Source organism: Apteryx mantelli, chromosome 7 (assembly GCF_036417845.1).
Source record: "Apteryx mantelli isolate bAptMan1 chromosome 7, bAptMan1.hap1, whole genome shotgun sequence".
NCBI lineage: Eukaryota > Metazoa > Chordata > Aves > Apterygiformes > Apterygidae > Apteryx > Apteryx mantelli.
The window spans coordinates 35,943,034-35,957,821 of NC_089984.1; the positions used below are offsets into that span (position 1 = coordinate 35,943,034).

A 14,788-nucleotide genomic window follows, 5' to 3' on the forward strand; every position below is an offset into this window, starting at 1 on the left:
GTGAGTGCGGGAGGTTTCCACAGAGGGCAAGCATCTTGAAGATTTGAATAAAGAGACTTTTTAACAGCACGGTAGCCTGCAGCCCCTCTTGGATGTTGTGAGCCTGTGTTGTGTTTATCAGTGACACATGGCCAAAGTGCAATTGGGGATCTAGTGTTACTTTGGGGATTTTTTTTTCCCCCTTCCCTCTCCTTTCCTCTCCTCCCACCAACACCAAAATTTAAACTACCTGCAATTTTTAGCTACTGTCTGAAAGCTTCTCTTACTTCCAGTTAAACTATCTTGTGGGCTCCCCTATGACAGGTGGTTCTAGTCCTTCACATTGAAAATCTAGTCACCCTATATGTTTGAACTTTTAAATAAGAGGCTGACATAAGAGGGCAGAAAATCCTGTTAGTCCTAGAGTAAAGATCAGATAGTTCTTCAGCAATGACAGTACAATTACAACATCTAGCAGTAAATAAAATTTAGTGCAGACTTAGCACAAAGTCAGCTTTTTCTCTTAGGAGAAAAATGAATTGTAGAGAAGAGAAGTTGTAATGTTTCTGTATATTAAAAGGACATGTCTGGTGTTTGTTAATTTTGAACTTAATTATCATAAAATACTCCTTCCCCACCTTCAATTTGCAATCTTTAATTTTGCCTCTTTGTAACCTGCTTTTAAGAGATCAGGGCTCTTTGCTTTAAATATGTTGGAATCTGCTTAGTGGGAGCCTTTTGTTTTGGAAAATACTTTGGAAAATACTCCCCTCCCCCCCCAAGTTTATTTGTCTTCCTCGTCTGCTCTTGTTTTGGCGGATGATTAGCCTACTGGAACCCATTGGTAGCTGCTAATGTTCTGCAACAGCAAATAGGATAAGCTACGTAAATATCAAATCCAGAGCATGTTAGTTGTGCTTTAGAAAATTTTGCACACAAACTGAATGTCACTTTAAAACTGAGCATTTAAGGCCAGTTCACAATTTGAATGTCCCAAGTCTACGGAAATATAACTGCTTGCATCAAGCATACAGATTGAATGGTTGGGCACAGGAGCACCAGTTCTAATCTGCCCTAGCCTGCTGCGTGCTCACTCTGATTTCTTTGAGGTTCCCTGGAGAGTTTTGGTTTTTGTATTCCCTCAAACTTGTCAGGGACATACAGGCATCAGTTTACATAAGCTGACTTTCTATCAGCTATGGTTTCTCTTTCTTGGCTTTCAATCTCTTGCACAGGGGACTGTAGCCTTTATTTTCTTTTACACTTCTGTGTTCATTTGCTGCTCTGATTAGAAAATGGGTCATCCTTGGATGAACTCTTATGAACTGCCTCTTCCTGAGGGCTTGCTTTTCTGGGAAATTCTTGCAATGGGAGCCATCTTACAATCTTCCTGATGCTACTAATGACTGTATTTCTTAATTACTTGTGTCTCTGACTAGCTCTTCCTAAGTGTTGCTTTTCTGTGTTTGAAAAAGCTTTTAAAGATGTTATAATTTAAGATTTCAAGTCTCTGGCTTCTTTCCAAATAAAACTTTGATATATTAATGATTAAAACTGAGGAGTTCTGTTCCATGGTCTGTCTGGCATTGGCACTGATAAGTGGTGCAGACATACCTGGCAGTCAGCCCAGGGTCTTTAGCTACTGGGAGGCTGCCTGGGTGGCTTGTGCAGCTGATAGCTATGCTGAGTGTAGAACCCCTCTCACAGGAGAGGATTCTTCCTGCTCCTGCCGCAGTTAAATGTATATATTCGTAAAGTTTGTCTGTTTCTCTCCCTTTTTATTTATACACTTTCCCTCTCATCCCAGCTAGTATCAGGATTTCTCTTAAATTGGATTTGAAAACAAAAAGCCAAATGATGGCAATTCTCCTATCAAAAAATTTGTTATAATAATCACGTGGTTTATTGTTGGGAGGATTTTGACTGTGCCTTATGGTTGAGACTCTAAAACAAAATTCCTCTTCCCAGGGTCTTTCAGATCTATTAGGGTGTCTGTAGTTTATTTCTTAGGGGATTCCTGTAGTCCTATTTGCCTTTCTCCAGTACTGGCTTTTATGGCCCGTGTCTTTCTGGTCACAGGTATGCTAGCAACTGTATGGCTAGCAGAGCACTTCCCCATCTTTCTGTTGTGGAGGTTGCATCCACCATGCCCTTCAGTCTGGATGACAGAGTTTTCACATTATCTTATTGACAGAGTGCAGTGATTTGTCATTCTAAAACATCTTCTTAAGGCTGTCTCCTCATTTATGTGAATGAAAGAGTTGATTATCCTTGAGGGCTTCTCATCACTTTGCTGCCTGTTGTTCCACTTACCATAATATCAAGAGAATGGCTTTCTAGACAGCAGGGATATGTAGCCCTTCCCTAATGCAGGATAGATAGTTCTGAGGAGGTCTGTATGCCCTCAGGGTTATACTGTTCTGTTATAACAATTGTGAAACTGCTTTGGGACCGTTTGGAAGACCATTAGAAGTTGCAGTTAATGCACAATGCTGCAGTGAATACAAGATGTGACTGGGAATGCTTGACCTTAGCTTTTAATGGGCTACAATTGCGTGTTGTGGAATTCCATAGGGAAGCTGATGTGCTAGTTTTAAAGTGGTTTGGGTCCTGATCACTTGAGATGAGTAGAGGGGCATGAACGTAGGGGGCTGTTGGGAGAGTGCCCTGACGAGCTGCTGATATTGGAACATTTTCTGTCACAGTCTGGATTTGTTAGGCTTTTCTGCTACCTGCAACACCTACTACCTTGCTTTTTTTGTTTCAGGTTCTGAGCAAGTTGAAGTCAGCATAGTTTGAGCAGTTACTGTCTGTATTCCTGCAGTGATTTGCAATTTGAGAGTACAGGAAGAATGCCCCTAGTTGTATTTTGTAAAACTGGAAGAAATGAATGATTGCCAACAGAGGTGAGGAAAGGTCACCAAAGACTTATTAAATGACTCAGAATCCATTGGGTACTTCTGAGGGCAGTGTGAGTTAGCGTCTAAGGAAAGGTGATGCTGAATTTTGACACAAACAAAATAAGAACGTGATTAAATCTGGGCTGTCATCTTATCTTCTACACGCTCCAGGTCCTGCACACTAACAAAGGGGAAGTAAACCCTATTAAGTGGCTAGTAAGAATTATGATATATAATTGTAGATACCCAAGGGCACTTCAGAGGCTGATCATAAACCAACTGTAATTCTTTATTTCCTGGCCTTCTTTCCTTTTTACTCTGTGGATTATTGTATTTCTGGCTTGAGTCCTCTTTTGTGATTCTTTAAAGGCTCCTTTAAGTATGAGGGAATTTGTGACTAGTTTTTAAGGATGCTCTTTTTACATGTTAAATGGCTTTATGTCCTTTTTGCAGAAATGAAAGGGAAAGTCAGTTGTTCAACACTGTATTGTGTAGCCCATACAGTTGTTTACATATAAACAAATTTATTGAGGTATCCTTCCATTGCTGGGAGGTCAAACCTAACATGTCATTGTAACAGATCCCCTCAAGCACGATAGCCACAACTAGAATTTTTTTTTTTTTAAGTATATATATATATATAAATCATTCACACTAAAGGAGTATCGGCACTTCTGTTTAGAAACCTCTGATTTCAAGAGGTTTCAAGTTTCAAATTGGCAGGTTTGAAGTTTTAATAAACTGTTAGGATCATTCGGTGTATTAGAATTATTAAGATTTGCTCACATGTTTCTTTTAACCTCTAGATAAATTGCTGAATAGTGTCTGTTTCTAGCTGGGCTATTAAGTGTTAAGAATTAGTTCATTAAATATGTCTCAGAAAGCAAGCAATTTTCAGATCCTAAAAGCAATTAATATACTTTAAGGTTGATTTAGATATTTGTTGTGGAGCAGCCTTCATCCATTCTTCCTTCTATTTTTTCCATGCATTCCAAAATATGTAAACTTAAAGGATTAATTTTAAAAGCCTAATTTTGCATGTAGCGACAGTTTTTAGGGGGTTCAGGCCCTCCAGCATTTAGGAAAACTGAAGTCTTAATGTGGTAAGCAAAGAATATAGCAATTTTTTATATTAAAGTCTGCACCCGACTTCCTTTGCCTTTTGTTTGACTATTCCTGCTGTTTCCATTTCATGGCAGCTGCTTGAAGAAATGTATCCAAGTGTTAGGTTGTCACACTGAACAAAATCCAGACTTGTCTTAGTAGTCCCATTTTGTAGTTGTGATTTATATGCCTACACTGTTGTTACTTGAGCTTATTCATACTTGGCAAGTAGATCAAAAAGGATGCTACTACTTACACCTATATGGATGTGTTCCATTAGAATTTGGTCAACCAAATTATAGAAGATGCCTCCTTTTATGTCATAGTTCAGATTTGTATTGGCTTAGTTGGGAATAAATTCATTGAATCCTTACTGGGAACTAGGCATTTTGAAGGCCTTGATTTTTTCTTTCTGAGGGAACTGAAATGCTTTACATTGAAGACCCCTGGACTTGCTATAGGGCTGAGTGAAATCTGGCATAAGCAGCAGATCAAACTGCAGATTTTGATACCTGAAGGTATCTCCAAACCACTCCCAAACTCATGTTATGGAGGGAATTTCATTGTGCTGGCTACCCAGTGGAAGCCATGGGGCAGCCAGTTCATGGGAAGGCTTCTGGCAGTTTCATGTCCTCAGTCTGGTAATACTTAGGGTGAAAATGTGGAAAAGAATGACATCATGTGAAATGCAGTAAGGACAAGAGTTACTTGCCTGGGAACAGGTTAATTCCTTCTTGCAAACTACTAATACATATTCTGGAGAATTTTTTAGGAAAGAACTCTTTAGAGAGAGACACTGAAAGAGAAGTATTCTGAGAACCTGTAGCCAGCAGAGGTGTCACGCGGTGGCTCACACTGGTTATGCTAATCACAGCGTCCTCACCAGATTCCAGATATTCAAAACTCCTCCTTGTTTCTGCTTTGGGCTGTTGCCTGTCACTACATTCCATGGCTGAACTGTTGTTATGCTTTGCCTTGAAAGTGGATGTTTTACTTGTACAGGTGAATTTGTTCATTTTTCTCTCTGTTTTCTTTTTCTCTCTGTTTTCTTTTTTGATAGTGAAGAAACAGAAAAACTGCATGAAAGGTGCTCTATGTGCCTTGCTTAAACAGTAGCGTATGACATCCCACAGAGACTTTGATTTTGCCACCCTATTTTCTTTATTCTAGTGATACATTTGTAGTAAAACTTAGATACTGTGTTGCCTCTTTCTGGGGTTTCTAAAATGGAAGTTGTAGGCCCATGTAATGCTGGATTTAATTTCTTCCGAGTTCCTTATCTTATCATCTTTACTTTTGCATATCCAAAGTTGATGACTTGGCTATTCACATAGTATTCTTCATGATCTCATTTGAAGTTATTGCTGTTTTGCAGCCTTTTAAAAAATATTTGAAGACTTAAGTCACTAATCTTTCTTTTTCCTTCTCAGAAGTACACTGCCATTGGACGACTGGGCAAAGCTACTGATACATTAGATGCTACAGGAAAAGTAACTGAAGAAAAACCTTATGGTAACTGAAAATTGATCTATATATCTGATCTAATTGAAGGCAATAAGTGGTCTCTATTGTAGAGAAGAGGAAACGTTTCGGACTCTGTGAATTAAATTTAAATGTCAAATCAAACAAGATTATTTCATCTTCAACTTCAGTGCTCACATAATTGGGTCCAACTTTATATAATTAGGTCCAGTGCAAACGTTCATTTCTATTGAGAAAAACAAAACAGGCACTAGATTAGGACAGAGAAAACAGAATTGGGCAGGACTGTATCATTCTATATCTTTGACAGGCTGACAAATGGCTTGCTGTGTCCAGTAAAATTTTCCTCTTTCTGTGTACAGTCCCATGAGTGTTCTTTTAGTGACACCCTTCAAGACCAATGGAGGGATAAAGTACTGAAGTCTTCCTTCCAGGAAGTCTCTTTAACTAGAGATTGCTCAACATAAAATGAGGCTGACAGAAACTACTCTCTACAAATGTTCACCTACCAACCCTTGCTTTTGCTTGCAGGCTGTGTAGCAGCTTTAATAAATGAACTTTTCTGACCCACAGAGCATAGTGCAAGGGTTTAACACTTCAGAACTAATCCTAACTGTGGCTTTATCAGAGTGGACATTCCACAATACATTCAGAGCTGGCTTAAGGACACCCAAGAGTATCTTAGAAACAAGGTAGGACTAATTAGGGACACACCAAATGTATTTGCCATTGGTTCTTTCGCAAGCTGGGGGAAAAAATGTAGTAAGTGACTGGTTGCTTAGCAACTCTTACAGGTCCTGTACTGTTTGTGATACCTAGTAATAGGTATATGAAGTAAATTATCTTTTTCATAGCATTTTTTATAATAAAAAAGGTAGCCTGGATTGTTTTTTTTTCCCCCCTCATCTCCTTCCTTTTGCAGTCTTTTTGCACGAGGAAGCAAATACGAGTTTCTTTCCCACCTTAACTTGATGGATCATTCTAAATTGTATTATTTACTACGTGATGTTATTCAGAGATCTTTGTTCAGTTGCTTCTATTTCAGGATCACATTCCAAGTCTCTCTCTAAGCTTTTGAAGGACTGGCCATCTACATGGTATCAGAGCTGCTAATAGCCCACACTTGGTGGTCATTCCCTGGTTTTGCATATACCTCCCAGAAAGTGGAATGCTGTTACTCTGCTACACTGACAATTCATTTTAGAATACTCGCAAATAAACTATGAAATACCATTTCAAGTAGATACAATAGCCATTATCAGAATAAGTTTAAAAAAAAAACCAAACAAACTGTTCCTGAAACACTAGTCTTCCTTTTTTTATTTTGTATTGCTTACTGCACAGAGAATTTACAGAGTAGTTTTCATGAGCATTTCTTTCAGTGGCAGCTCTTGTAATAGTAGTTACCACCTCTGCACCACCTCTTCTATTATGGTGGTACGGCTTTTTGTGAGACTGTATGGCAAGCAAGCTTGGGGAACTGATTTGGGTTAAAAATAACCACTTCTTTTGAACTGAGTCTTTTAAACTGAGATCAGTTACATGATTTAGTTCATCATGAAGTCTCATGAAGAGCAGTGCTGGCATTGCCAGGGCAGTGCAGTGGGTGGGGGACAAAGTTTCCTTTTGCTGAAGCTGACTGCTGAAAGAAATGCTTGTGGAATTGGCCTCTGTAACTTTCCATATTGGTACAAATCAGTCAGATTCTATTTTTTCAAAAAGAAGAAATAGAGAACACACATTCTCTTTTTCTTCATGTGTTTCCTTTCTTCCTCATCTTCTAACAATGCAAGTATTTCCAGTCTTCTCCAAAGCAGCTTGGTTTTCTGCATGATTCTCTTGGTGACCCTTCCATCACTAATTCTAATTGGTACTTCAAAGTACTAGAATATACACAGCAGATGTTTGAGCTGAATTTCAGCTTCCCTTTGACACCTAGAAGGATCCTTGGAGATGCTGAGCATCTGCTAAGAAATACAGAATCCTGCAGTGCCAGCAGAATCCAGGTAGGGCCTTAGTGCAGGGAAGGGGCATGAAGACAACTTGCAGGGTATTTAAGTCTCTTCTTGAACAACCTCATTGGATCCTGAGAGGAAATGTCTGCAGAAGGTTGCTTGTTAGATGAACCGTAAGACAGTGTTACATTTTAGTCCTCAAAGCATCTCTAGACAGCAGTTTAGAAAGCAAATTATTGTGTACAAATAAGTTACTTGTAATGAAAGGATGTGTTGAAGAGGGCTGTTTGTCGTTAACTCCTCCCAACCTTTTGAGAGTTTTTTGTTTGTGTCTTGGCAGAGGAAGAACTTACATTTCCATATGAAATTAGCTTGTGGTTTCATACTGCTCCCGGGCTATTGGAATGGATGATGACTTTGGAAGCAGCTATGGTTTAGTGTTCCTCTGATGCTTTCTAGAGAACACTGTTTAAAATTTGTAGCCCTTCTGTAACTATGCACAGGAATGTGCATTCTGAAAACCATTTTCTCCCAGTTGCTTACAGGCTAAATCCAGGCATGGAGAAGAGAATTCATGAGGATTTTCTCCAGGCCTCTGATGATTATGCTGAAATATGTGTTTAATAGAGCTACCTGAATAATTAAAAAATGATGTAGTCATTTCAACATCCTGCTTGTCTGTTTGCAAATAATTTATGCTGCAGCATACTCATTTGAGGTCAGCTGCTATAGTTCCACAAAACTGTCATGGATAATTCTTGTGATCTTGTGTTCTCTTCTGGTATAGTTTGTTAACAAGCATGGGGCAAAATCACTTTTAATGGAGGCTTCTTGAGGTCATGGCACAATTGACACCTTTTGGTTTGGTAGCTTTATTTAGCTTCCTTTAGGTTTGTAGTAGGAAAATAGGTCAACGGTTATCTGTGTTGACACCCAACTGTCCTTGGACAATTTTCATGTTAGAAGCTAGTAGGCTTATTCTGGATGTTTTCAGAAGCACTGCAGACCAGATGTTTTGGATGCCTTGGGATTCTGATAGAATCATAGGGAACAGTCCACTGGCAGAAACCTAGCCTGTGCAGACATCACATAATCCCACTGTTGCTCTAAGGGCTTAGGGAGAGATTTAGAAAACGTTGCTGAATTGCATGTGTTCCAAATAGTGTGTACACAGAACAAGTACAATAATTTTGTTTTAAGCTAGGGCTGTCTGACTGCTGGGTTATAGGATGAAAAAGCATTTTGGGTTTGGGTGCAGTTACCCAGTGGGCCAGCCTAGACAGTCCTTGTCATGGGAATTATTGTGAAACAGGGTGGCAGTCTTCTGAGCCTTCCCTAGAAGGGCAAGGAGCTGCAGTTTAAGTCCAGCCTCTAGCAAAAACTTGTGCTTTGTGGTATAGCAGATGAGGATATTTATGATATTTGATATCTGCGATCAGGGATTGGGAGAAGTAGACTATCTCTTGGTAGCAAGGGCAATAAGGATCTGTGACAGACCTGTCCTGCGGAAGCTTCTCTCTACTCTTTGTTCTCAGGGAGTAGAGAAGGGGAGTCAAACTGGGAGAGGAAGTTTTGAAACTGTTAGCACTAATTAGCCTTTGTGGATATGTTTATATCTCATGCTTCATGGAGGGCTGAGTCCAAATGCTGCTCTAAACTTGTTGACTAGGCAAGCTGTTAACCTAAACTAACCCCAAGCCTTCAGCCAGGCAAGCTTGAGAGCTGTGGGCCTAGGGCCAGAAGGGAGCCGGTTCTTCTGGGCAGGACTGAATTTCCTCCTACCTGTAAGCAAGCATGTGATGACAGTGGGAGCTGAAAGGCAGCAAAGAAAAGGAGCTAGTTCACAGTGCAAGCCACATGCCCTGCAGAGCCAGAAGTCTGGGCTGAGGCCTGGGCCAAATGTGCAATGTAGACCTAGTGAAACTGTTTGGGACAGGATTAATAAGGCATTCTTGTCTGACTGAGAGCTGAATAAAACTCTACCAGCTTGTGTGCTCTAGGAAAGAGCAGAATCCCTCAAATGCAACCCATAAATGCAAAGGCAGTGCATGCTGGAGGGAAAAAAAAAAGGCATGTTTTCAGAATTTAATACTAGCCAGCTTGAGCCATGAGATATCACAGAAGACAAATGTGATTTATTCTAGATGTTAAACTCATCTATAAATATTTACTATGATAACACATCACATGACCTTGTTTGTTAATGGCTTAATATATCATACTTCACTTTTTTTTTCCCCCCTTAAATAGAGATTGCCTATAGCATGAGTGATTACCTTAAAGGCTAGATGTATCTTTTCATGTTAACCTCTACATCGGGGGAATATGAGATCAGAGCAGAACTGAACTCAGGTGTCTCATTTAATGCCCTAATACAGATGGAGTGAAAACTGAAAGACAACCCCAAATGACATGCATACTTAGATCTTACATACTGAATTCTACCCTGAAGCAAACAGACTTGCAGGAAGCTAACAGGATCACAAACATGGAGTGGAGTTGCTCTAACTTTTTGCCATGTGATTTTTGTGTGGCACCTTGCTGAACCACAGTAAGACGCACAGCAAGACTGTGGGAGAACTGTTCAAGAAGCTTTTCAGAAGAAGCTCCAGACTTACTATATGAAAGATTTTGACATTTCTTCTCCATATTCTGATGTGCGCTGTTCTCTCTCAGCCTCCCTGACTGATTTATGAGCCTTGTGAGCTTGCTGTTAATGACACTTCTTGAGACAGCTGCTAGGGAGAGACAGGCAGGGCTGGGGACAGCATCTGCTCTTGAGGTTGCAAGTGTGCTTTGTGAAAGTGAGATACCACACACATTGCTGTCTTCAAAAGTTGCTGTGGAAAGAAACCTCTTCCTTTTTACTTGTGGCAAGAAGTATACGTGCTTTTTGAGAGTTTCAAGTAAAGGACTACTCCAAGTAGAATAAAATAAAATAAAGGGTCAGTAAATAAGTTTGGTTTTTTTTTAATGTTGCAGGATGCTGTTGACTTCAGTAGGGTAATGCTAATTGAATATTTTATGAGAAATGAAACTAGTCAAGACCTAGCCAATCACTGAAGTGCATTGTGATTACAGATCCTACGTTTGGGCTTCCTAAACAAAGCAGGGATGAATGTCATCTCTATTGAATAGTATTTCAAGGGACCAACACAATCATCTTCCTAAATTATAGCCTTCTAATAAAGGGGGATGTGTGTGCGTATGTGTGTGTGTTCTCTGAAGAGAGTAGATTGCGTAATGCAGGTGTTTTTCTTTAAAGGCTTTCTTCACTAAAATGGCCATACTTAATATTTAACAATACCTTTGTGAGCATCTGCAGGTTAGATATTTGGTAGCTAGGGAAATTTGATGTGCTGTTACAGATGCAGTCTTTACCAGAAAAAAACAAAAAACAACAATGCTTTTGTTCTCTAATAACCTGTGTGTCTTTCCCTTGCAGTTAGGTACTCTTAAAGAGAAGCTGCCAAGGTTAGATAAGCATTTTATTCTTTTTCGTCCTTTAAAAATTGGAATAGGACAACTTTTGTTGTTTTGTATAATTCCCATAAAAATGACTTTACAGTCCGAAGTGAGAGAAATTGCAGAACAGAATTGTATACGTGGAGATTTCTGCCCTTTTGGAAGTGTCCAGACTGCCTTAATCACCTTGGACAGTTTATTCTGCTCTTTTTTGCAATAGCTCACACTCCTACCTACATTCTGTTCTTTCTCTCTTTCTCGTGGCATTCCTCACTGAATCTAAATTCAAAGTAGAGGGACCTCTTCTTTGTATCTATTTGCAGAGCATGATTGATGCCATTAGTGCCATGTGAGTAATCAATGCTAACATGCTTATTGTTTTCTTTCTACAGATAAGATAACAAAAGGAGATCTTGAAAATGTGCTGCAAAAGTTCACAGGGGACATAATGCAGGTTCCTCCACTGTAAGTTCTACAGTATTCAGACACTCTCAGGAGCAGTGTTCAGCTGTCAGGACTTGCCAAGAGAAGTCAGTTCTGTCAGAAATAAAAAGGTACATTTTGACAACAGGATAGATGCTAGGCAGACTTAGGAGTTTAACTTGATATATTTGCAGCTGCAGGTCCTGCTGATTTGAACATCAAGTACAAATGGTCACCTGGAGTCTGTTTTGTTGGTAAATTGTAAAGTAGAGCGGGAGTCTTGAACAGCTTTTGCAGGGCTTATGAAGTTCTGCTCTGTCCTCTAGTTAGAAGGGAAAGCTTTGAGACATCAATTTTAGATGTGGGGTGGAGGGATGCTGTCTGACATTAGTGTAGAAGTGCCTTATGTGGCTTTCAAATTAATTTTCTGAAAACTGTGTGTGTATAAATGATTAGTGGTTAAGCTTTCCTAGCTTAACAAATTTTTTCTAGTCAGGTGAGCCATGGTAAGTGGTGATATGCAAGTGCTTAGCCTGTGACAGATGGCTTTTGTGGTGATTTAAGCTAACATGCTTTCCTTTGCCTTTGCAATGGGTCAGTTACTGTGGTTCCACTGTGACTGCTGTAAGGTCAGTTATTCGGTAGGTGTTCTGTTTCATTTGACTTGCTTCATATCCCTCTGGTAATTTGAATACGATCTTTTCTTTGTTTGTTTTTTTTTTTTTATGATCCTCTTTCTTTCAGAGCCTGAGTTGGAGCTTTGGATAAGGTCTCATGTTATCAGCAGGATATGTTTTTTTCATTTGATAGTGCTCCTCTAAACACCCTAGAACAAGGCTACAGTTCAGTCGGGGAAGACCCTGAACTGAGTCGGTTAAAGGCACAAGGCAGAGTTAGAGGAGGGAAGTTGCCTGAGCAACTTTTACCTCCCAGTGCTAACAAAGCACTGAGACAGTGTGTGACCTGTAGACTTGTGAGAGACAGTTTGTTAGCGGCAGTTATAAGTGTTGTACCCCTGATAGAGACCCTTTGCTTTCATAAACAACAAATCAAGTGATGACACACTTCTAAACTGATGCAGCAAGGAATAAATACAGGAGCATCTCTTGTTTTCTAGTTTACATAACGACTGGTAAATGAAATTATTCTGTGTTCAGGAGATTTCAGCAGCACTTGGTACATTTTATTTTTTTCATGAGCTCTTGGAGAGGATTAGAAGGGCAGAAGGTATCCTATTGTAGTACAGCATTAACAGGATCTGGAGGATGGAAGGCTTGTTCTGTTGCAAACGTATGACACATTTTTGTGCTTTATCTGATTAGCTATTCTGCTTTGAAGAAGGATGGACAAAGGCTATCAAGTCTGATAAAGAGAGGAGAAGCAGTTGAAGCAAAGCCTGCTCGGCCAGTAAGAGTGTACAGCCTCTCTCTCCAACGCTTCCAGCCACCACTGTTCACACTGGGTAAAGGCCAAAGATGATTTCATAGAGTGATGCTCCCAGCTTGTTTGTTAGAGCTTATTTACACTCGGATTGGGACTAAGATAATGAAATGGGTTTCGTTTCCCTTAGCTACTTATTTTGGTGTGAGCCTACGTGCAGAGACTTCCACTCTGCAGTGGAAGCACCATATTTTGGTTTTAAGTTAAGCTGATTATATGTAATCTTTCTGTGAGGGAAAATTCTGAGAGGCTGGTCGGGATTATTTGCATCTGTCCATGACTGCACAACCTCCAGCTCACTCCTCCTTTCCCAGGTCTGCTTACTTCACTTCACCCATTCTTTTGCCTGGGTTCCCAGACCTACTGGTGTCTCTCTCAGGGTGCAGCAAGGGCATCAGTTACTTTCAGACCTCTTTCTAGCTTGGGGAGGCAGGATCTTATCCTCCCTTCTGCCATACATGGAGAAACTTGGGTAGTACATTAAGAAGCGCATTAATAAATAAACCAAAGAGGCTTCTGTAAATCTTTGATGCTGCTGTGAGGTCAACATAATCTTATACCTTGGGGAGCTACCCAGTTGGCCCTTCCGTAGTCCTCTGGACTAAATGTTATGTGATGAGCAGGTATGAGTGAGAGAACTCAGCGCTGTGTTACTTCAGTCCTTATTTTACGGTTGGGTGACTAGCAGCTGATCGTTGGCAGAGGAGGAAGGGAAGGGTTGAGAGAGCAGGGAAAGTTAAAAGTGAATTTTAAAATGTCAGCAGCTTTTATTGGAGCAGCCTGTGTCACACATTGTACAATAATATCTTGAAAGTGTTGGTAGTCAGTTTAGGCTAGTACTTGAAATAACTTTTCACTGCTAGAAATATGAAACAACCTTTTGAAACTTTCAAAATGAACAGGACTGAAACACTTATTCACATACCACAGCAAGTACTTAATTTCTAGTGAGTTCAGTTGCAATTGTATTTGCTTTCCCTCCTCTCTAGCTTAGCAATCTCACCCGCACATATGTTACAGGATGAATAATTGATGTTGTATCCCATAAATATTTTATCACTGGGTTGTTTGCTTAGTACATTTTTACATTTGTTTGGGAACATGGTTTCTATGTAAAGTAGATTTCATATTGCACTGGCAATTTACCATGTCACTGTTAACATTCCAGATGTTGAATGTGGTGGTGGCTTTTATGTCAGGAGCCTGGTCAGTGACATTGGCAAAGGTAGGCATGAAAAAACTCTGACAGCTTAAGGAATGAATGTTTCTGTTAATGGAAAAATCGTGTCACTTTCTGTATCTCCAGTCACCAGACTTATGCGCTACGTTGCAGAGTTGCACTCCTATCATTTGTTCACTTGTTTTTATGTACCAGAGTATTTTACTTTGCAGTATGGGGGAATGAGGGTTAAATAATTGCCTGAGGGGGAACAGAAATGGGACACGTAATAGCACTGAGCAAGATAATATAAAGCAAGTTTTTAGGTTTGTTTTTTGTTTTTTGTTTTTTTTTCTCCTCCATGTGTTAAAGCTAACTCAGATTAAGGGTGAGAAGAGGGAGAAAGATGCTGTCTTTTTAAATGTTGTTCATCACATTTTGAAAACAGATTGCGCAGAGCATTATGATGTACATAATAAAACTGTCTGCTGGAAAGACTTGTCAATTTGTGATGTTTTTGATGTTTTTTTCCCTAGCTTTTTCTCTTTCCTTTCCCTGAACTGTGAATGGTGTTGCTTTCCCACAGGGTTATTTGTCTTGTACCTTGTATATATCAGACTGCATAATGGAGAACAGATAGTCCATTAAAATTTTTTTTTAAATGATACATTTGCAGATCAAAAAAACAAGTGGTGTGGGAGAACCCTCTGAATTTCAATGCTGTTATTTGTGCTTAGGCAAGTCAAAGATTCTCTTTCTGTTACTGCCTTCTGAGCATACTGGCTTGTGTTAAGTCCTTAATGACAAACCAAGATAAAGTCTGTCCCCAGTTGGCTTCTTTTCAAAATAAATTTGAAATGTAATAAAAAGCCTCCTACTTT

The 14,788-nt window shown here is 39.7% G+C and overlaps 1 protein-coding gene across 4 annotated transcripts in view; it reads left to right on the forward strand.

The window, feature by feature from the left end:
- TRUB1 (TruB pseudouridine synthase family member 1) overlaps positions 1-14,788 on the forward strand; it is a 30,579-nt gene that overhangs the window by 14,617 nt on the left and 1,174 nt on the right. For 2 of the 4 annotated variants that reach the window (XM_067300286.1, XM_067300290.1), the window contains 5 exons: positions 5,414-5,495; positions 11,278-11,350; positions 11,908-11,949; positions 12,631-12,770; positions 13,917-13,973. In XM_067300286.1, coding sequence (XP_067156387.1) covers positions 5,414-5,495; positions 11,278-11,350; positions 11,908-11,949; positions 12,631-12,770; positions 13,917-13,973 — 394 coding nt within the window. The remainder of the gene's footprint in view (positions 1-5,413; positions 5,496-11,277; positions 11,351-11,907; positions 11,950-12,630; positions 12,771-13,916; positions 13,974-14,788) is intronic. The other 2 variants (XM_067300288.1, XM_067300287.1) reach the window with 2 other exon arrangements.